This window comes from Myotis nattereri, assembly GCF_964212035.1.
Source record: "Myotis nattereri genome assembly, chromosome: 9".
In the NCBI taxonomy this organism is placed as follows: Eukaryota; Metazoa; Chordata; class Mammalia; order Chiroptera; family Vespertilionidae; genus Myotis; species Myotis nattereri.
Window position 1 is genome coordinate 19,660,348 of NC_138084.1, and position 24,728 is coordinate 19,685,075.

At 40.4% G+C, this 24,728-nt stretch overlaps 1 protein-coding gene across 1 annotated transcript; it reads right to left on the minus strand.

The window, feature by feature from the left end:
- Nucleotides 1-8,954: 8,954 nt before the first annotated feature.
- OR5B21 (olfactory receptor family 5 subfamily B member 21) lies at nucleotides 8,955-9,905 on the minus strand (the record flags this gene model as incomplete). Its single annotated transcript, XM_081099979.1, has 1 exon — nucleotides 8,955-9,905. One exon carries the CDS (start codon nucleotides 9,903-9,905, stop codon nucleotides 8,955-8,957), a length of 951 nt encoding a protein of 316 aa, XP_080956105.1.
- Nucleotides 9,906-24,728: the final 14,823 nt, after the last annotated feature.

Genomic DNA, 24,728 nt, shown 5'->3' on the forward strand with positions numbered 1-24,728 from the left:
TGCAACAGAGGTGCATGCCCTTGACCAGAATTGAACCCTGGACCCTTCAGTTTGTAGGCCGACATTATATCCACTGAGCCAAACTGGCTAGGGCATTTTTAGTTATCTTATATGTGCACTCTCTCTGTGTTGGGAACTGATTTAAACACTGGTGGTGAATTATTTTGTTTTAATCCTCATAACAATGCCAGGAAATAGGTATTTTTTGTCTCCATTTCAATGATGAGGAAATTAAGACAAAGATTCCATGCTTTCCCCAAGAAAACACAGCCTTAACCCCCCTCTAGCTCGAGAGCCTATGCCCTTAACCACTTGTTTTGTGCCTTCCAAAATGAATTCTGCAGGGACAGCAAAGAGAATAGGATCATGAAATTCATCTTTGAAAATAAGCACTCAGTAATTCATGAGGAAAATAATGTGGGCAAGCATAATCCACTTCCAGCTGAGTGTGAGAGATCCAGAGAGAGAAAAAAAACCTGGAAAGTCATAATCTTAACATTCATCCAAGAGGGGAGTGGCTTTGAATATGAGCTTTTAATATGTTATAAGCAGGCCAAGCGAGCTGAGAGCTGCTTTCAGCTGAGTTATGAAATGCAATCACATGGACAGGTGGCCTACATTTTAGTTTCATAGTTGGTGAAGAGTTGTGTGGTTTTTTATCTAAGTGCGAATGCCACTCCACCAACCATGTTTGGGAAAGGCAGCTGGAGTCCTAGAGATGCTGAGTAGAAGAACTAGCTGGTGTTGTGAAGTGGGAGATAGAAAACCTGGGTTTGGTCTCTGTGCTGCCACTCTCTAGCAATATGACTTGGAAAGAGCTAGGTAAGGCTTTTGTGCCTCAATTTCCTCACCTGAGAAATAGGAGGTGGAGGAGAGCAATCAAGATACAGTAGAAGGCATGGGAGAGCCAGAAAATAGAATAAAGTCCTGGTTCTACCACTTAGCACCTGTATATCTGAGCCACAGTTTCACCATCTGTAAAAGAGAAAATTTAACTCACCCCTCACAGTTTTATCAGGAATTTAAAAGAAGTAATGTACATTATGATATAGCAAACATATCTGGCATGATAACGGTACTTAATAATATCATAATTCCCATTTGTGGAATGTTCAATCATTCATCCACTCAGTGAGAATCATTGAGCACCTGCTACCAGTATGTTCCAGGAAGTGATAGTTACCTTGGGTGAGGTGGTACCCTTCAGCTGAAGGTAATTCCTGGAGGTCCAGGCAGCTCAAGGCATCCCCTGGGGAGGCGGGGGGTGGACATTATTATTGACATGCAAAATTGGAATTAAAGAAGGAAAGTGTTAAGATTAACTAACAGGAAACAAAGAAAAGAGATTGCTGCAATTAACTTGAAAGGCAATATATTGGCTCTCCAGCTGTGAACAGGCCAACATGTCATTCAGGTATAAAGTGATCATTATTTGAGGAGAGAATGAGTAATGTGTTTATAAAAACAAAGGGTGACTCTATCAGAAATATGCAGGGAGAAGCAAGCACAAAATGGGTTGTGGCCACCAGCCAGGGCAGCTGTGGGGTGTGCGGTATGGTCTGCAGTGGTGGAATACAGCACAGGATCTGTTGGGCCACTTCCTGGATAAAAGACCCTCAGAGGCCACTTCCCCTCCCCAGGCCTCAACTTCCTTGTCTGTAACTAGCAACGGGGGAACAAACATAACCCTAAGATCTCTCTCTCTTTCTATGTACCAATAATTCCAGGTCTTTATCAGCATTGTTAGCAAGAAAAAGTGATTACAAAATGGACGACTTGGTAATGACTTCCCTTTTTGCTGGTAAGATAAGTGTTGTGGCAATGCTTTCTCTGCATTATTAATTTTCATACAAATTTGCTAGTTGAAATGCTTATAGACACCTCTTGTGTTGTTGAGAGTTTTTTAATCCTATTGTTTTAGCATTTTACATGTCACTCTATTTTTTAATTTTTTGGAGGACAGGGACTTATCACTTGTTCACTACACAGTTCTTGAAGGAGTAACTCTCATGTAGTGGATAAATCAGTTATATTTTATTACAGAGACCAACTCAGGCTAAGGTAAAGAAAAAAAACCAGGAGGTAATTGAAAGGATATGAAGAGGTTGACAGAATCAAAGCGAAACTAGACAAAAGGTAAGAATCCAGGGCATTACAGAGGGTGAAGGAGCAGAAGTCAGCAGCAAAGAAACCATCAGGATGACCCAACCAGAATCCAATCTCTGAGACAAATGAGTTCCAAGTCCTCATGTTGTTCTTGCATTACTTGCTTCAGATTCAAATATGGGGAAGTGAGAACTTGTTATTGGCATAGCTTTTGGCTCATGCCTGCCCCTCTACATACCTCTATGCATTTCTCTAGAGAGGGTACAGGAAAGAAAAGGCTCTCCTTGCCCAAGTTTCCATAGACTTGGGTGGGAATGTGGAGTTATTCTTCCATCTACACAATGATTAGGAGACCATTCTCCAAAGAAGTCAATGTTTTGAAGAAGGAAAATGGATTCTGGATACAATATCTGCTACAACTGCTGCTCAAATAACTTTTTAGGAAGATATGTGCTCACACATAAAATGCTGAATAATTTGGCTGAAGCAACAAATGCTTTACCTTAACATAGGCATGTAAGCAAAATTGTTCCAAATGTTCTTCTACAGCAGATGGGATTCCACTCTTAGCTCTGTCATATGCATGATGCCCAGACTTTCTCAGTGGAGTTTGAATCTGAAGTTTAAATTTGAAAAATCTTAATCCTCTACCACTTGAGTACCAATTTATAGCATTCCAAACTTATTTTACATTATTTCTTTTTTTTTAATATATTTTTTATTGATTTTTTACAGAGAGGAAAGGAGAGAGATAGAGAGTTAGAAACATCGATGAGAGAGAAACATCGATCAGCTGCCTCCTGCACATCTCACACTGGGGATGTGCGTGCAACCCAGGTACATGCCCTTGACCGGAATCGAACCCGGGACCTTTCAGTCCGCAGGCCAACGCTCTATCCACTGAACCAAACCGGTTTCGGCGATTTTACATTATTTCTTTTCATGCATATTATACTCCAGATGAACAGAACACTGTTTGCCTAGTACATCTGTATAGCTTCCTTCCTATTTCACTAAACCTATCTTCTTTGTCCAGAACAAATGTTACCTTCTTTAATTCCCCATCCTGGGATCTATTTTTTCTCTATTCTATCGTAGCATTTTATATGTATCTCAGGTTGGTTTTTATCACTTTCTACATGGAATTAAAGTTATTTATATGTAGGTGCTATCTCTAGTTTATACTATAAATTTCTTAAATATAGGAGCTCTGTTGAATATATCTTTTTTAAACATTTCAATTGTGATATATATGTACATATGTATATGCATAAAACATCTAGCTTGAATTTATTAATAATTACAAAGCAAACACCAATGTACAGTTTATCCACCATCCCAGTCAAGAACAGAGCAGAGGCCTCTGTACATGCCCACTCCCACATTCTGTTTGTATCAATTGTGGTTTTCTTTATTTTTACACAACAATAGAAAGATGGCTGACAGACTTGGGAAACACCCCCACAAAGACGGGTTTAATTTCATCAGTAGTCAAGGAAATGCAAGTTAAGACAATATTAACACCAAGGTCTCTCCAAATTGGCATAATTTAAAAACCTAGTAATACCAAGTGTTGGCAGTGGGAACTCTCACACACTGTTGATGGGAGTATAAATTGGTACAACCACTTTGGAAAATAGTGTCACATTATATAGTAAAGTTGAAAATATATCTAACCTATGATTTAACTATTCCATTACTGGCTCTTTCTACATTCTCTCTTCAAAGCCTGGCTCAACTTTGACTAGTAGCTAAGTCTCCTTTCTTGAAATTCTGGGCTCTTTCTACATTCTCTCTTCAAAGCCTCGATCAACTTCCACCAGGGAGCTTTCCCTGCCCACGAGATTCTTTCTCATCTCTGAAGAGTTCTAATTATTATTTCTGTTTTATTCCCTTGACAATGACCACAAATGCCTTAACATATATGTATGCATAAAGTGTATACATTAACTTTTTGCTGGTTAAATGTGCTACAATGATTTTATCCCCTACCTCCACCCCCAACACACATATCTTAAAAAAATCAAACCAACAAGTGAAAAATCTCATGTTATGAATGGGAGGTAAGATTCTGGTTAGCTGAGCCATGGGATTCTACAGACATTCCTCTATAAAAGTGTCATTTCTCTGTAAGAACTTGTTTGTTTTCATAGGTCCAGGCTCTTCATCCAGTTCGATGAAAGAAGATCGAATGGCCCATAGAAGTAATGGACTGAGGAGTTGGTGGTTCTTCTTACAAGCTCCAGCCAACAGAAGTTGCTATGATGTTCCATCCGTGTATAAACCTGGGTTCAGATGGCTTCCTATTGGTCAGGAGCTCGGGAGCTCTCCATTCAGCTCTGCTTATAATTACCAGTGGAGATACTATTTAGAAAGATTAACAATTTTTTGTTTGTTTATTTGTTTGTTGCCATATGGGCTTTCTTTTTTCTTTATTTAATTTTATTTTTTAAATTTTATTGTTGAAAGTATTATATATGTCCCCCTTTTCTCCTCATTAACCCCCTCCAGCCTGCCCCCGCCCCCACCCCAGGCCTTCACCACTATAGAAAGAAGATTAACAGTTATAAAATACTTTCCCACCCATTATCTTATTTGACCCTCATAACACCCTTGAGGAAGGTGTGGCTGGTGCCATTATCTCTACTTTGATGCTGAGGAAATTGACTCCAAGAGAAATGGCTTATGCCAGCCTTACAGATTGGGGTAAGTGGTTGAGTTTTGACTAGAAGCTAAGTCTCCTTTCTTGAAATTCTGGGCTCTTTCTACATTCTTTCTTCAAAGCCTGGCTCAGCTTCCACCAGGGAGCTTTCCCTGCCCACAAGATTCTCATCTCTGAAGAGTTCTAATTATTATTTCTATTTTACTCCCTTGACAATGACCACAAATTCCTTGAATTGCTGTCTATCACGATGTATGTGCCCTGTTTCTCTGCACTGCTTGCATGCTGCTCCTGAAGCAAGAACAGTGTCATGTAGCACCTGGTTCCTTCACAGATCTCACACCCTGCCTCTCCTGCAGCTTGTGGCCACTAAACACTGTATGGAACTTGGCTGTCTCTGTGGACTGCAGCATTCAAAAAGCCAACACCAACTACCAAGACTAAAATAAATTTGCCCTGGTCCATTTGTGTTCCATAGAGTATGGGAAAAAATTGCTGCTGACAGAGTTATTGAACACCGAGTCATTAATCTCCAACTACATTACATCAGTCACCATATATGCAGGAGGATTTGCTTTGTTGAAGAAAGAATTACATCTTATAGTCTTATATTTGTATGCTCCACGGCGCCTTTCCACACAGCAGGAAATTATCATGAAAGAGTATCTGTGAATGATTCATACATCAAATAAGTCCTCTTTGAAATTTACTATCATATAAGGCTACTTTTCTCAGAGAATTGGGCAAAGAAGGCAAGATTGGCTCCTCAGGTTAACAGTAGGCAGTCAAGTTAACTTCTCAAAACTTTGGTTTCTTCAGCTGCAAAATTAAAGCACAAAAATCTGTCTCATGGTGAACAAATACGAATAAAAATGCAAAAATGTCTTTTGACACATCAAGAAATTTCTGGAATTTACAAGATGAGTAAGAATCAAGTAAGATTTGGTTGTGAATTTAAGCAAGTTAAATTGTGGGAATCAGGGTTTTCTATTATAAAATGAGAGGGTTGGTTTAGACTATTTTTTAAAACTCTTTGAGGGCTAAAGAGTTATGATTCTGTAATGCTAGCCTCAATTGTCAAGAACTCCTAATATTTTATTTTTCCTTTTCCTATACATAAAGCTAAATAAATCATCTAATGCACAAAGGGAGCCTCCTATTTGGACTAATGTGTTTTCACATTGTTTTCAAACATTTCTTCTATGCTTTTACTGCATTATCTTGATCTATAGGCCTTACTCACATTGTCTCTCACTCATCAGACCATTCCTGCAGGGAGAGGGTGGTGTTGTTAATACCCAATGGGCATTTAGCCTCCATTTGACAGATTTCCCGTGTGGAAGTGAAAATCTCCCCCACAGGAATGTGTATTCTGGCAACAAGACATCTCCTTCTGAGTAGCTTCTATAAATGGATTCTCATGTAGTGGCAGCTTGAAATTTGTCTGCTGTGGACTGGGAGTTTGAAGGAAAGAAAATTAAACCATAAATGAAAATAAAGGCTTGGATTTGGACAGGATGGAGACAGTGAGGGTCCTCGAAAGTGGTAAGTACAGGGACAGATACATGAGAGCTATTCCAGTAATCTCAGCTGTATCAAATACACATTAATTATGCCAAAACTTGTTCATATACTTTATTAAATGTATCTTCACAGTTTGTCCTGTGTGCTGTGTTCAAAGAGATGAAATGCCTCTTTGAGGTCACACAACTGATATGAAGAGTAAAAATTTTCATCCAGTTTTGATATCAGAGCTAGTACTCTTTTATACCCATTTTCAGTTAACTGTTACACAGTGGGATGACTTCAACAGAAAATTGAAATATGTAGGCATTAGGCCTTTAACTCTCAGACAATCCACATACATTTCTCCCTTAACTAAAAAAGGCAGAAAGAAACGTGCCCAGAAACACATCTTACTATGTAATGTCACAATTACAATATACAAACTATAGACTTTAATTTCTTATAGGGACCTAATTAATGGCTTAGTGGTGAGGAAAGTTCTTGTTTGGGCTGAAGACAGAAAGAGATTGAGGAGGAAGAAAGGAAGAGGAGAAGGGAATAAAGGAAGTAGAAAAGGAGGAACAGGAGAAAGAGGATAAGGAGTCAATTCTATCAATAAAATATGAAAAGAAACTAAGCTAAGTCTAGAATGCACACAGTGCTTGAATAGCAAACCTCCAAATTTGGGTACCTTAGCTTTGGTACCCACTGAGAAGGACTTCTACATGAAGTGGATCCTGACCTTGCAAGGCTGTTCTATGTGTGTTGCTGGATAGGCTCCATTGTTAAAAGGGGGAAGCAGGAAAATGGATGAGGCAGATGTAGGTTGTCATGGCCTGGGATCCAGGAGAAGCTCCTGATATCTTAGGAGCCAGTGGCCTTATGCCAGAGAAATCTTCTCCTACAAATCAGCCTCATGTTCCAAAATTATTTCTTTGCTCCTTTCTCCACAAGACTCATGATCAACCCTTCTTATACAGACACTGCCCTGTGCATAATAGAATTTGATCATCTCAAAGCTAATTTTCTTGATTTAGCACATCAAGATTTCTGGTTTTCACATTTAAAATACCCATTTTTTTTTGTGTGTGTAATCTTAAAATCATGAAATATGGGATGTCTTAGACTAATTATAGCTATAAACTCCATCAAGCAGTTGATATGTGAGAAACTAAATTAATCTTCACTCCCTTGCCGTGCAGACACATTTACTCACACCCTCTAGCACATGAAATAAGACCTGCTGGTAGACTTGCGTTGTGCGTCATAGTGCCTTTCCTATCTTAAGAATGCAATTTCCACAGGCTTTTTTATTCTCAGAGCATCTAATTACAGAACATCAGAAAGCAACAGGGATCCAGAGGTGAACTGATTATTGAAAAAACAGAGGCAAAGAGGGCACAGAGAGCTATTATGTGTGTTTTCAATAGATTCACCAAACTTAAGGGTGCTGAGAAAGCCAAGCATTTAATTCAGAAGACAAATATCCTCTTTTATAACTCTTGTGGGAAATTGCTTTTTTTTTCCCCAAACCTTCTCTGCAAGTTTTGGTAATGATGTTAGAAAAAGGCCAAAAGAATAGAACAGAATGCAACTCTTTAAAGAAAGATATGTTTATTCAGGTTAAAGTTTAAACAATTTATCTGCTGAAGCTGTCACATACACAAGGTAACTAATTGTTTTCTACCAAAGCTGTCCCAATACTTCAATGGAAGGAGATGGAGAATATGACTCACAACTGATGAGCAAGAGTGACCTATGGGTGGGCACAGAAGGTGGGGACTTGGAAGGATTTAATACTGGGTCACCTGACTCTTGGTCCAGTGCTCTCTAAGACATTACAACCTTCTCTAAGACATTATTAAAAATACTGAAACATCTTTTTCAGCATTAGAAATTTTGCTTTGCAATCCATGGACCAAATAAATGAAAAGCAACACACTGTTCATCCCAGTTGAAAAATATTATACAGGGACAATGTGATCTTGACACCAATTTTTATTTTTTAAATTTCTTTATTGATTCAGGTATTACATATGTGTCCTTATCCCACAACTGCCGCCCCCCGACCCCCCCACCCTCACTTATGTCCTCACCCCCATGTTGTCTGTGTCCATTGGTTAGGCTTATATGCATGCATACAAGTCCTTTGGTTGATCTCTCTCCCTTACCCCTCCCCTCCCCTACCTTCCCTCTGAGGTTTGATCATCTGATCAATGCTTCTCTGTCTCTGGATCTTTTTTTTGTTTATCAGTTTATGTTGTTCATTATATTCCATAAATGAGTGAGATCATGTGATATTTATCTTTCTCTGACTGGCTTATTTCACTTAGCATAATGCTCTCCAGTTCCATCCATGCTGTTGCAAATGGTAAGAATTTTAATAGTGAGTGGAAATTTCTTCCCATTAAAAATAGGAAGGGGAAATTCAGTGCATTCAGCTTGTTTTCATCTTTTGCTTTAAACCATGTCAAGAAACAAATGCAAGAAGGATGTAAATGTCCCATGCTGCCATTCACCAAAAATAAAATTATCTTCCTGAGTGAGACATTTCAAAGTGCTGCTCTTACAACATCTCCTAATAGCAGAAGTAACCACTGTTTTTGGAAAAGAAAAAACTGAAATCTGTCAAACCTCAAAAATCATGAAGGCATTTAGGTCTGATATTTTAGGTATCTGCCTATTTCCTTCTCACACCTAAAGATTGGGAGTGAAGTATGTTGAGCATTTTGCAGAGAGCTCTTTTCACTTCTTTGTTTCGAAGGCTGTAGATCAAGGGATTCAGCATGGGAACTACCACCGTATAGAACACAGATGCTGTTTTGTCCGTGTCCTTGGACTGCCTGGAGCTGGGCTGTAAGTACATAAAGATGACTGAGCCATAGAATATGGACACTGCCATGAGATGCGACGCACACGTAGAGAAGGCTTTCTTCTTTCCTTCAACAGAATGTATCCTCTGAATGGAGATGTATATGAAGAGGTAAGAGATGAGAATGACCAGGAAGGTGAAAAAGACATTAAAGCCAACAACACAGAAGACAAACAATTTGCTGATATATGTGTTGGAGCATGAAAGAGCTAGGAGTGGGGGAATGTCACAGAAAAAGTGATTAATTTCATTAGAACCACAGAAGGAGAGTCTGAAGGTATTTGCCGTGTGGATGGAAGCATTGAGGAAGCCACAGATATAGGAGCCGATTGTCAGGAGGGCACACACACCTGTGGTCATGGTGCTGGTATAATGAAGAGGCCTGCAGATGGCTGCATGGCGGTCATAGGCCATGGAGGCCAGGAGGTAAACCTCGACAGTGGCAAAACCCACAAACAAAAATAACTGAGCAGCACATCCATTGTAGGAGATGACTTTGTTCCCTGACTGCAATGCAGCCACCATCTTTGGAGCTACAGCTGATGAGTAACCCAGGTCTACAAAGGACAGGTTGCTGAGGAAGAAGTACATTGGAGTGTGAAGGTGGGAGTCTGAGTGGATTATCACCATGATCCCACAATTCCCAACCAGAGTAATGAGGTAGATGAACAAAAATACCAGGAGGAGGGGAACCTGCAGTTTGGGGTCATCTGTTAATCCCAAGAGGATGAACGTTGTCACTTCTGTGCTGTTCTCCATTGAGGTCAACTTGAGTTTACCCTGGCAATTAAAGAAGAGAAGCCAATGAAACTCAGATGTATAAGAGGAATTTGGGGATATTATTGTCAGGAAGGGGGAGAAATCCCCCCTCTACCCTTCTTCAGTTCCTACAGCTTGACTAATAATAAAATAATAACATTGATGCAAGACTAGATTAATAGGAGAAAAAACAATTTAATATGTGCACACAAGAGAACCACAATATGATGCTCAGATCATAAAATGAGGCTCAAAGAAATGATCAAACTAGGCACCCTTTTGTACTTTTTTAGAAAAAGAGACAATAAATTTATGAGAAATTGACAGGGCAAAGTCAGTGCTCACTAGGAAGGAATCTAAGCAAGGTTGGGCTTGGGTAGTAAAGGTTATGAAGTGTGTTTATACAGACTTTTTCAACTCTGACTTGGGAATTTTTTAGTATAACAAATTTTTTATATATTTATTTTTATATAAATAATATTATGCATAAACAACTATTACCTTTTTGTTTATGGAGATAGATTCTCAAAGTCCTTTTAGTTTTGTTTTCCAAAGGCCAGTCATATTTTAAAAATAGGAGGATGATTGCTCAACTAGAATCTAATAAGATTACAAGTAGTCAGAAGCCTAAACTAACCAGAATTTTTAATAATGCACATATTAGGAATGATAAATGATTAGAAAATAACAGTTATTCTTTTAAGAATGAATTATTATATCACCACTGACAAAATTTAGCTCATTTTTCTACCTTCTAAAAATCCAGATCAACCCTAGCTCAACTGAACTTCAAAGAGCCTTAGTTAATCTGCACTCTGGATTTTTTTTAAGTGTTGTGATGGGGTTGTCTCTCAGCCCTCAGGAATGGAGAGGTCACCTTTCACATAGAGATTTATTTTCTGCATTTAGAGAGACAGAGGAGAGACAGAGAGCTCCTCCCATTCCTGCTGCTTCTCAAATCATTTTAGTTTGAAATAATCAATATGCCATTGTGGGATATCTTGGGGCATCCCACTCTGGGACCTGACAATATAAAAATAGAAAACTAATATATATTAAGAACGTACTGTGTGTAAGGTACATGCCAGACCCTTTCATTATATAATGCTGTTAGATTGATGCTATTATGCCCATTTTATAGATGAGAAAGTTAAGGCTTTGGGAGCTTAATATTGACCAAAATAACCTAATCATTAGAGGTCAGACTCAAAGTTCACATCTATATATTTCAAAATGCAAAGCCCAAGCACTCAGAGTTTGAGTTTTTCTACTTGTTTACATCACATAAAACAAATTATGATGTATCTGATAGCATCATTGTTAAGATTTTATTTATTTAATATCTATCCTATCTAATAATAGCAAAATATGGTAATTAACCATAACTTCGCTACCCTTCCCATTGGCTAATCAGTGAGATATGCAAATTAACTGCCAGCCAAGATGGCGGCCAGCAGCCAGGCAGCTGAAACGAACATGAGGCTTGCTTGCTCCAGTGATGAAGGAAGCCAAGGTTCCCCTCCTGCCGCAGCCCAGCTTGGAGCTCCGGATGCAACAATGTTGCAATTATAGAACCTAAACAAACCCCAGGTATCTGCTTTCAGCCAGCGTGGCCTCAGAGCTTAGAGCGGCCAGTGATGGCAACAGAGTTTCAATTATAGAATCTAAACAAACCCAGATACCTGCTTTCAGCCGGCAACGGCCTCAGAGCTGGAGCCGGCTCTCAGCTCCAGTGATAGCTATAGAAGGTAAATAAATCCCAGAATAAAAAAAAAGAAAAAAGGATAGGCTGGGAGCTTCAGTCGCCCACCAGCCTGAAAACAGCCCTCAGCCCCTCACCCAGACTGGCCGGGCACCCCAGTGGGGACCCCCACCCTGAAGGGGGTGTGACCAGCTGCAAACAGCCATCAGCCCCTCATCCAGGCTGGCCAGGCACCCCAGTGGGGACCCCCACCCTGAAGGGGATGTGACCAGCTGCAAACAGCCCTCAGCCCCTCACCCAGACTGGCCGGGCACCCCAGTGGGGACCCCCACCCTGAAGGGGGTGTGACCAGCTGCAAACAGCCATCAGCCCCTCATCCAGGCTGGCCAGGCACCCCAGTGGGGACCCCCACTCTGAAGGGGGTGTGACCAGCTGCAAACAGCCATCATCCCATCATCCAGGCTGGCCAGGTACCCAAGCGGGACCCCCACCCTGATCCGGGATACCCTTCAGGGCAAACCAGCCAGCCCCCACCCATGCACCAGGACTCTATCCTATATAGTAAACGGGTAATATGCAAACTGACCCTAACAGCAGAAGGACTGGGAATGACTGATCACTATGACACACACTGACCACCAGGGGGCAGACGCTCAATGCAGAAGCTGCCCTCTGGTGGTCAGGGCGCTCTCACATGGGAGGAGCTCTGCTCAGCCACAAGCCAGGCTGATGGCTGCCAGTACAATGGCGGTGGTGGGAGCCTCTCCTGCCTCCTCAGCAGTGCTAAGGATGTCCAACTGCAGTTTAGGCCTGCTCCTTGCTGGCAAGTGGACATCCCCCGAGGGCTGCCAGGCTTCCAGAGGGATGTCTGATTGCCATCTTAGGCCCAATCCCCCGGGAAGTGGGCCTAAGCCAGCAGGTGGTCATCCCCTGAGGGGTCGCAGACTGTGAGAGGGCACAGGCCGGGCTGAGGGATGACCCCTCTCCCCCAAGTGCAAACATTTTTGTGCACTGGGCCTCTAGTATATATATAAAAGCCTAAGCGACCGGTTGACTGTTCAACCGGACAACTGATTGCTATGACACGCACTGACCACTAGGGGGCAGATGCTCAACATAGGAGCTGCCCCCTGGTAGTCAGTGTGCTCCCACAGTGGTAGTGCTGCTCAGGGAGCTTACTGAGCAGCAGCGGCAGCAGGCACAGCAGGGCTGTGATGAGCAGGAGTGGCATGGCACCTGGCCCAGACTCCGGCTTCTCCCAAGCTGCCTGCCGCTTTACGCAGACCAGGCTGAGAGACCCCACTGGTGCATGAATCCATACACCAGGCCTCTAGTTTTAAAATAAAAAAGAGAATAGTATAAAGTAAAAAGTACAAATCCTCCATTCCTTGTCTTCTTATTTCACTCCCAAGAATATAGCTTCTATGGTGATTTCCTGACATTTTCTACACACATATAATTATCTAGTATTAATCATAATAATCGCTCACTATATCCCAAGCATTATTCCAAGGGCTTTACTGGTGGTTAACTTATTTAATTTTCACACCAATTTTTTGGGTTGATTTTCTTATTTTTCTCAGTCTACACAAGGAGTAACTGTACAGATGAACATAATCCACTCCCTCATTTCCAACTTGTCACCTTCACAAACAATGCCCCATAGGATAAAACATGCAAACAGAGCATTTTGCTTTCTATTGGGTTATATATATCCAGCTGTCAGTCTACGTTACACTTGGTCTCTTTTTTCTGGCTACTCTCTGCTCCTGAAGTGTAGTAGCTTTTAGATGGGGACTGGAGAGCTATTACTATAAAATGATGATAATAATAATAATAAGAAGAAGAAGAAGAAGAAGAAGAAGAAGAAGGACTACTGTCCAAAGTCAGATAACTGGTAAATGTTGGAAGTAGAATTCAAACCTTGGTCTGTTTGATATTAAATCTAGAGCTCTGAACTACAACATTTAATGTCTTTATGAGTTTACCTTTCAACAATGATTTAACTGAAAGTCATATTTATATATTTACATGGAGATAGCTATATCTCCACATCCTATCAGAAGTCTTTGTTATTGATCCTGGTTACTTACCATTAAGTCCTTCCTTCTCTGCTCTCTCAAAGCACACAAGTCTTGGTTGATTATCACAGTTTGTTGGACAACTACCCAGCTCCTTAATGGGTCTTAAGCTCTTTGGGATAGAGATGTCTTCATCTCCTCTGCCCACCAAGCCTACCATGGTCCCTTGCACACATAAATAAATATTTGGAAGAACATCAATAGCAAAGTGTTTAAACAAATTTTTCATGCTAACTCTACAACAAACAGCTGATTGTTCTCTTGTCTAGCTGGATCCAAGTTTCCTGCCAAAATATTAGCTTTGACTTGTGGTATGAAAAATATTCAGAAGTAAAATGAGATTGGGGATGGGCTGGCCTGGAGAAAGGCTGGTGACCTATTTCTAGGGTACTGTCTCTCATTGTTTTTCCTCAGATTGAGGTGTTTATAGGCCTTCCTGTTCTTGGTCACAGAGTGGATGGCAACAGGCCCAGATAAGGGAGGAGAGGAAAGATGTGGAGAAAGGAGAGAAAACAAGAAACAAGGGACTAGAAGGAAAAAAATGTTTCAGCTCTGCTTGACCTTGGCTTACCTTGGAAAGAAACTGCAGTGATCAGATTGGAAGGAGCCTTTTCTATACCACAAAAAAAGGGGTGGGAATGGGGATGGGGTGGGGCACAAAAAAGGGTGGGGTAGCCCAGCCTGTCCTGCCAGGACAACAATTACACACACAGTATGTGGCTGGCATCCTAAGAACTGGCTCAACCAGCTTGTGAACCAGTACTGGTCAGGAACCAGGATGACATTCCACTGCTCGTTCCCAATGTTTCACCTAAAAACCACGTTCCAGTGAATACCCTCAGACATGTCTTCTCACCTCTCTTTCGTTTTCCTTAGGATAAATTCCTAGAATTCTATACTTTTCATCTGCTTTTTGTTTATTGGTAGAGTTCTATCCAATAATGTACCAATTGACTTTCTAACCAGCAGAACTTTCCATTACATTTATCCAGTCCTTTCGATTTTTTTTTTCTTTTGACCTTTAGCATATGCATTACTCCCAAATTTTACGGACACAGTGTTCTATAATCTGTGACAAGTAGTTTCCTGATCTTACCTATTAGAAAACTGAGGTATGTGATGTCCTTCAAGGTCACACAGTTACTTAACTGCAATAGCTATACAATGCTACAGAGCAGAATTTCTCAACCTTGGCTCTATTCTTTGGCTGGAGGTGGGGTGAGGCCAGGGGAGGGGAGGCTGTTCTATGCATTACAGGGTGTTAGGTTGTATCCCTGCACTCTGCCTACTAGATGCCAGTAACACCTCCCTTCCCCAGTTGTGACAACCAACATTGTCTACAGACACTATCAAATGTTCCCTGGGGCGGGGCTAGGGAAAGGCAACAACATCACCCCTGGTTGAGAATTCTAGAGTCTTTAAAACTCTGTTTTTCCTTCTTTATGTAATCCAGAGTTACATATTTTATATATTTTACAGCATACATACATATTTTATGTCTATGTGAGATAAAGTGGCTAGTTTAAGATCTAGAGTACCGGCCAAATATTGCTGCATTGATGGAGGGAGTCCAAGAAGAGAAAACTCCTTGCCGAATACTATGATTCTTTGACTAAAGAGACATTCACCCTCTTACCTCATAAACCAACCACTTTCCCAACACAAGCTAGAATAAGTGACCTGGGAAAACTCCAAGAATGAAAGGCATGGATTCTGAATTCTATTCCAAAACACCTTCTCAAATGCTTATTCAATCAATTTCCTTGGTTAATACTGACCACCCAGTTACATTCAGCTATAGGTCTGATTTCTAACAGTAATCACACACTGCCTATATTGAACTGCCCCCGATTGCCATCTTCATACAGCAGCAATTAATACTCAAGGGATAGTCTATGTCCTCTTGATGGGCAACTCTTCCCATTATGCATTGCAGTCACTATTAATAATTGTGCCTGGATCTAGAGCAGAGAGAAACCTGGAATCATGCAGAGAGAGGAAAGACCCCAACCCAAATCTCATTTGCTTCTGCTGCTGGTGTATTTCCTTCCACCCAAGTCCTGCCAAGGCCAAGGTCTACTGCATAGGCTGAAAATAAATATCACAAGGAGCCTCAAATGAGCAAAGACATTTTGAAAATATTTGAAGATAATACATGTTGGACTGTTTTATTGAATAGCAAATGAGAAACTGTGTTAAAGGGTTATAGAAGTCTAAGCCACCATGATAGACAGTCTGAAAATAAAAGTTTTATCAAAATTGTTTCCAAAGGGATTTGAAGAATTACCCTCCCCCCACCCCACCCCCGAGTCATCACATTCCATTTGGGGAGTTCCGAAGAAGACTCTTAATAGAAAACTATCAGACTAAATTCCATGAAGAGACAAAGTTGTCACTGTTCTGTCAATCAGTAATCACGGCCTAGACTAGTGCCAGGCATATAGATTTTTAAATATTTGTTAAATGAATGAATGGACTAGAAGCTGAACCATTGAGTTAGAATAATTGTCTAAAGCTTAATAGCTGTGGGACTATAAACAAGTCAAGTTATTTCCATTAATAGAGGATTAGTAAGATAAAATATGAAAAAAATCAAGCCACTGTGTGGCCTGTGGTGGGTTCTCAACACAAACTAATTTATTTATCTTATTATTAAACTGTTGATTGATCATATGGACTTGGTTCCTGGGTTTTATTAATGCCAGTTGGTAGCAACATTCTATCTAGCAATGACTATGTCCCTTTCTATTTAAGAAAATGTGACCTGAAATTACCTATGGGAGGCTTACACTATCTTGATTTTTATAAGATTGTGGCAGAGGAGAGTGGGGGAAATGGAACTGAATCATTTTTATACCGACTTCTGAGCCCTTTTCTCCTAGACAAACCCATTATTTCTGCCCACAGTGTGAAGAATGCGGCTTTAAAAAAAAGGTCAGGGAAAACATACCTCGCTCCTTGGGAATTGTGAGATCTTAATTTAGAGCTGCCTTCAACTACTGGACTTTTTGAAGTCTGAAAAGGAAAAGAAAAGCTGTTTTGGTTTCTGAGGACCTCAGATTTCAAAGAGGAAAAGTTTACCTGAGGCTGTGTGGTAAAAGTATAAAGGCATTTCAGCTGCCTTTGCAGTTGGTTTCAGAGTGAATGGTACCAAACTATGTGGTAAGGCCTGGGCCCGCCAGAAGCTGGCATCTATGTAGATCTGGGATCCTTAGAGGGAAGGTCTCTTAGGTCTCAACCCCAAGGCGACCTAAAGTTCAGTGACAGTCAAACAGGTAATCAAGTGAGGGGTTGCTTTCCTGAGGGAGTGAAACATTATTATGCCACAGAAGCAAAGGCTCAGGGGCGAGCCTGTTCTTCAGGCTAAATGATTGATGATCAAGTTCCATCAAAAATGCCTTCAAAGGAGCTGGAGGGTCCAACCATTTCCTATTCAACCCACAGAAGAGTATTGCTGTGAGTATTGGGATCCGGCTCTTTCTCTAAAACTAAATGGGGAGAAGTTTTAAAATGCCAAATAGAGGTGATAAACATCAGAATCTCTATTTTGCCTAAACCCAGCTCTGACTAAAGAACCCCACGTTCCTAAGAGCTCTGTGGATCAAAATACTTTCAGAAAAAAAAATATTTCCCAATCAATTTGGTTTTAAATGAATTTTACAGAAAGCAACAGATTTTATTTCAGCCTCTACTGAAGTGGTTCTCAACCTGTGGGTCGCGACCACTTTGGGGGTCAAACGACCCTTTCACAGGGGTCACCTAAGACCGTCAGGAAACACATATATAATTACATACTGTTTTTGTGGTTAATCACTATGCTTTAATTATGTTCAATTTGTAACAATGAAAATACATCCTGCATATCAGATATTTACATCACGATTCATAACAGTAGCAAAATTACAGTTATGAAGTAGCAACAAAAATAATTTTATGGTTGGGGGTCACCACAACATGAGCAACTGTATTAAAGGGTAGTGGCATTAGGAAGGTTGAGAACCACTGCTCTACTGAATTTTCATATACTGGATGCCTTCTATATTTCAGGCCCTTGTTAAGTACTATATGTGTGTTAGTTCACTTAATGTTCACACAACCCTATGAGAAATCTATTATCTTTCCAATTTTACAGATGTAAAAACTTCAGTATATAACCAGTGCCCAGATCTTGGTTTCTAAAATATCTATGATAATAAAAGCATTATTCTGGACATCATTCTGATGTCTGGAAGGATGAAGCTGCTGTGGCAGGGGCCAAGGCAAAGGCAGTTAGGGGCAATCAGGCAGGCAGGTGAGTGGTTAGGAGCCAGCGTTCCCGGATTGTAAGAGGAATGTCCAACTGCCAGCAGTCGGACATCCCCCGAGGGGTCCCAGATTGTGAGAAGGTGCAGGCCAGGCTGAGGGACCCCTCCCCCCGCCCCTGCGCATGAATTTCGTGCACTGGGCCTCTAGTTTTTCAATAAAAAGAATCAGGGCTTCTTAGAGAAATGACTGATTCTAGAACTAAAGCAGGAAATTACCATATAGACTTGGAACATCTTGTAGTTCCAGAAAGAAAAGAGATGCTCAAGTCTGTCTGACTCAAAGTCTATATATTTTTACCCTGTGCCTACTGCTCCTATCAATGTATCTCCAATCAATTATGGTGAGCAGAATCTAGAAAAAATTCCTAATTCCCATGGGGACTCACAAATTCGTGTTCCAGTAAAGCCAGCTACAAAAGTGAAGCTTATTTACCTTTTTTTCTTTCATAATACTATTTTCATGGAAGAAGTTTTTGTTAGAATAATTTAAAAAATAAAAATAAAAATGAGAAAGGGCCAATTAAGTGGCAAGCAGGTGATGGGAGGCCAAGAATATTTTTGTACCACTCTTGGAATTTTGTAGCATCTAATATCCTGATCCCAAAGACTAAATTTCCTACTCATTATTGTAGTGGATCAATACAACAACCAAGGAAAAACAAACAAGAGGAAGTGGGAGAGAACTAGGGAAAGAGAAGAAAAGAGAAAGAGAGAAAAAAAAGCAAGGAGGAGAAGGAGAAAGAAGTGGGAGGCAGAAGGGGAGAGATGGGAAAGAAGAGGAAATTTCACCTGTAGCTTGAACACCCTAGCAACTGAGACAATCTAACCCAAATATCTGGCTCTATGAAATAATTTAGTGCTCTCCTTTATCAGGGTTAAACATTCTAAAAAAATTAAATAGCCTATAAAGACTATTAACATGGCAATGTGTAATGGTCATCTGCTAGTTACTAAATGGATATCTTAGATAAATCATTAATCTCTTTGAGACTCATCAATTCCTCACAGCACTGAATTTATCTTTCTTTTCCCTCCCAAAGGCTCTTCATTCTGGGCCAATAATTCCACTTTGACCTCTCTGGCTCCTTCACTGTTGGCCTCCTTAAAAAAATCAAATAGTGACTTTGCTTTCAAATAGTATATGTTGAGGTTTTGGAAAAATAAAGAAAGGAGAAGCAAGAGGCCAACTCTGACTTTTGAATTAGTTCAAGGCCAGGTGGCAATATCTGTCTATCCATCTTCAAGTTAATGCTTCCACCTACTGGCCATTTCGAGCCTTTCATGTGATGAGCTATTTCCCATGGTGCTGGCTGGGAAAAATGAGAGGTTGTCTGAGGCACTAACCAGTAAGTTCATAGACTAGAGGAAAATGCTTTGGACTTAGAAGAGGAATCAAGAAGCTACTACTCTGTCTAAAAATGTTAATTTCATGGTCACATTGGATGTCAGTACCTTTTAAGACCTAAGCGATCACTAGTTGTTAAGGTGCACAAGGCACCATAGCCCAGAGGTGATAAGTACAGTCCCCAGAGCCAGATGTATGGATTCAGATCCCAGCTCCCCCTTCTAATGCCTGGAAGGCTCAGACAAGTCATTTAGCCTCTCCAATCCTTCCTTTCTCATTACAGGGTTGTTGTGAGAGTTAAGTTAATAAATGTAAAGTACTTATAAAACCGAGCACTATATAAATATGTCTTGCTTTGTAAATATCTAATTTGATCAAGGAATAAACTGAGATTGTTAGAGGTGATCTGCCTAAAGCCACTCGTTGTAAACCTGTGACTCTAAGACTCTCGACTTATTTCTGTTCATCGATTTCCCCAGAATTTCCTGAGTGTCTGTTGACTCTTCGGCCCCATTCAGGTATCCGCACCCTCTGGATGGCATCTTCATCTCCTTTACTAAGATTGGGGCCATCTAACGTTAATCTCCCCTTAACCTCTCCATTTAAATCAACCCCGTCCTCTTCTGCCTTCCTGTCTCAGGACCTCTCCTCTTTTTCTCTTGCCCCCTCCATCTATACTGTTGATTCTCTCTCTACTTACTTTTGTGAGCTCTCACAATAGCAATTAGTCCCTGTTCTTTATATTCTTCTTTTCTTGCTCCTACCAGACTTACCCACAAATATGCTTGTTACCTATCCCTTCTCTCAAAACTCTAAAGAAGCTTTCTCCCACCCTAATATACCCTAGTACAGATGTTCCTCCTTCAGTTATCAAGAGTAGTCTACATTCTATCTTCAGTCCACTGCAGTCTAACCTCAACTACTTCCACCCTCATTCTACTGAGACAATATTTAAAGGTCACTCCAGAGCCAGTTTCACAGATAGGCATCCAGTGTAGTCACACAGGTCTCAGAAAGGCCCCATACTTGCAGTTGAATGCCCTGCACTTGCCATCTTCAAATCATTAATAATTTTACCTTTGCACCTGTGTTTTGTAAGTAAAATCCAATGGGATGATGGAGCATGCACGGGAAGCTTGGACCCTCAGCTGCTGCATGGTCTCACCTTCTACTGTCTCCCATTCTTTCTTCAGTCTATGGTGTTCAAAACCTGATTACTTGCTTGCTGTCTACAAGATAATGTGCAATAGAGCTGGGAGGGATCATAAAGTCTTCCTTACCTTTCAACTATAACTTCAATACATCAATCCCAAATGAACCAAACTGATGCATGAACCATGACAGTGTGTTAACTAGAAGAAAAACAGATTTATGACTCAACAAGCAGAAATCATTGACCATGGAGGCCAACTTGAATACATGGACAAAGATATGTTCACCAAGACACAACTGGAGATCACTCCTCAGCAAATAATGTCTGTGATTGTTAATTTAAAAAAAAAAAAAGATTATTTTGGAGTAGAATGACTTTTCATCCCTCAGAGCAGAATATGCGAAAATAAAACTTGAAGTACATCAGTTAAAATAATAGTAACAGGTGAACTGATCAAAGTCTGAACAGTTGCAAAATTAGACTTTAATCTAGAAAAGAGCAGAATAAAAGAATCGTAACCATTGAGTGAAAGGAAGCTGCTGGAAATGAGGACAGAAATGGTGGCCTGCACGCCCCGCCAGATCAGGCCCTCTCCTAGACAGGCAGAAAGACAGAACTGAGGTTGCTCGCCTCAAAATCATTCTCTAGAAACAGCAGTTTGAAAACATCAAAATTTTAGTAGGGTGTATATTTACGAGCCTACCAGTAGCTCTGGGATTTTTATCACCTGTGGATATAATAAAATGTAGTGAGTTAGGAATTGGTTAACAGAATGAAGCCATCTAGCTGGAGATCAGATGTGGAATTATATCCTTGCTACTGTATTCTTTTAAGTAATTGCATTGTAATTCTTTAAGTTTTGAATTGGATTGTGTCCCCACAAAATTAATATGTGAAGCCCTGATCCCAAATGTGTTTGAATTTAGAGACTGGGCCTTTAAAGCAGTAATTAAAGTTAAATTAGGTCATGGGTTGGGGTCCTAACCCAATAGGACCAGTGTCCTTATTAATAAGGAAGAGATACTAGAGAGGCACACAGAGAAAAGGCTATATATATGAGGACACAGCGAGAAAGCGGACATCTGTATGCCAAAGAGAAAGACTTCAGGAAAAACCAAACCCAATGACACCTTGATCTTGGACTTTCAGTCTCCAGAACTGTGAGAAAATAAATTTCTGTTGTGTAAGCCCCCAAGTTTGGTGTTTTGTTAATTAAGACAGCCCTAGCAAACTAATACAAGTAACAATGATGACAGGAATTTTCCTGGGAATTTCCATTGAATGATGGTTAGGCCATTGATAGGCAGTGAAAACCACTGCATTGGAAGCTTCCTGAACTTTTTTCGTGTGGCTCTGGTCTGTTAAACAAACTTAGCCGTTCTCTATCTGTGGGAAACAGCTAACTGGATGGGTTTCCTGTGCCGCAGAAATCATTCACTCTGGAGCATTACTTTGTCAATATGTTGCCGCAAAGGAAGATTATGAGCTCAAACTCAAGCTCTTCTCCTAATCTTCCAGTATTTTCAGTTCCATCCACTTTCATCCTGAGCCTTTAAACAGATTTCTGAAATCATTCCAAAACAACGAAGGGCCGGCTACGGTTTCACAGTCTCTGTGGAAATGCTAGAAGTTGACTTCTTCACTTATCTCTTGGACTATTTTGCTAATGCCTTTCAGCCTTTCATGTATGGTTCTTGGCAGTTTACAAAGCCCCTTCTCACTTATTATCTTGGTTAATCCTCACTACAAACCCACATGGGAAGTATCATTGCCCACGTTTAGCATACTATGAAACTGAAGTTTGGAGAAGATAAATAGCTTAACTGAGGTTTACACAGTTTGTAAGTGGTAGAATCAACATTTGAGTGTTGGTTTGTCTTGTGCCAAGGCTACTGCTCTTGTTACTATCCCCCAAAACAACATAAGCTACAGCCGTGAATCATTGTCCTGCCCTAGTGCCCGCACTTGTCCCTTAAAAATTCACCCTGTGGCCATGTTTCCGAAATGTGCTTCACATTGTTGATATAGAGCTTTATAAAAAAAAAAAAAAGGTCTTGGGTAAAGACGAAGCAAACCTTGGTCTGGTTCTAATGTTATTACTAAAATTGAATGATCTGTTCATGTAATAGATCATTTTTTTCATAAGTAAAATGGAAATAATAATCTTTGTCCACTTCCTTCCTCAATCCTCTCTGCCATTGCGGCACTAGATTAATACATTAAGCTTCATAGAGCTAGGAAAATTGTAAAGCTTTGTAAATAAATGGCTAACCACACATTCAAAGTATTGTGATTATTAGTGATTTGAATAGCTTTCCAATGAATTTTTTCTTATATGCTTACCCTTTCCTAACTGTCCCCAACAGATGCTGTAAATTCCCCACCCATATCTGTTGGCACTTACTGCTAGGTACATGCTGATGCTCTCAGGCCCCTGTGACTTACACTAAGGGCTTTCTTTGACCAGAGAAGGATGTCCAGCTTGCATACAGGCCAGGCCAGAGAAGGCAGAAGTGGGGTTGGGGAGATTGATTGACATTCCATGTGTCTTACACTAAATCCCAGAGGTTCTCAATAATATGAGCTCCAACTTCATACAGCAGTAACCTGCTCTTTAAAACATACTGCATTGGCCTGATTCCCTGCCCGCAACCCAAGTACATGCCCTTGACTGGAATCGAACCCGGGACCTTTCAGTCCACAGGCTGACGCTCTATCCACTGAACCAAACCGGTTTCGGCCCCTTTGCTATCTTATTTCTCCATTCTTCTACCTGTGTATCCAGAGTTGCCATAATAAATAGACTATTGCATATAATCCTCATCTCAGGGTCTGCTTCAAGGAAAACCCAAACTAAGAGACAGCATAGGGTAAGTGATAGTTTCCCCAGGCAGTTTGTATAAAGAAAGTAATTGAATGAAAAGACACACCACCACCACAGCCTTCTTTTTCTCAAGAGAGTGTGTTCTATGTAACCCTTCCGGTTTCCCGTGTTTCCTCTCTTGCTGGAAGCTCTGGAAATTTCAACTTGCCCAACTCACAAGTTCTTTTGGGTATCTTATAACATTCTCCCTCCCTATTTTCCTCTTTCAAAAATTTCACATTATACTAGAAAACTCTCTCTCCTTCTAAGCATCTCACTTTATTTTTACACCTGCAATATTTAATTCACGTCTGAAAATTCAAGAGCGCCTGGAGTGAGAAAGTCATACTTTCCAAGTGTCATTGGACACAATGAAAATCATCACCATCAACCTCCAAACTGAAAAGTGTCCCTAAGACCTCCTGTCAGATTCATTGGAAATGTCTTCTTTCTCTTTTTTGACCTCCTATAAACCCAATTTTCCTCAAGGACCAACTTTTCAGGATAAATGTAAATCTAATTATCTTGTGATTTAAAATTTTTCTTCGTTTTTTATTTGCAAGTAGGACATGAAGATTTTTTAAACTATTTTTATTACAAATACTCAACATTACAGTAACATTAGAGATTTAATAGTTTTCTACGGATGAACACTAGACAAAGCAGCATATGTAACATAATCGACAGCACATTTTTGCATCTTAGAGGATGACAGTACCCTCCACTTTCCTTACTGATATTGATACACATTATTCAACTTTACTAACAAACTGGACAGGAAAAAGAAGTTTTTATTCTAAATATATCAGCTATCCACAGGATGCCTCAGACTTAAAATATGAAGTGTTTCACTGTTCTCCAATTTAAAAGCATTGGGAAGTGATCAGATACTATTTTTGTCTATTTGCTTTTCACGGTGACATGCACATTCTGTGCCACTGCTGAGTGTGTTTGTTCATTTATTTATTCATTCTTCTGCAACATGTTAAGCTTGTAAGAGAGAGAACATATCTATTATGCTTACTCAGCTAACTGGTGAAAGATAGCCACCTCAAATCAGTTTAAATAAAAAGGGGTGTGCTTAGCCAGCTCAGCCAAGGATTCAAAAGCCTGAGTGAGGGCGGCAAATGGATGAAGAAATGACAGACAGAGAATAAGCTGGGTCTAGGTGGATCTTCCTGTGCCTGGCTGAGGCCACAGAGAGAGATCCAGAGGCAAGCTGAGCCTATATTTTATAGCCAGAGGTAAACAAGGTAGTGGTCACCATAGTTACAATGTTCTTGTGAGTTTCACTTGTTTTGGCAGCACTTGCTACATCTCCCTCAGCCCATCAGCTACCCAGATAAGATCTAGGGAGTGTCATAAGCTCAAGCCT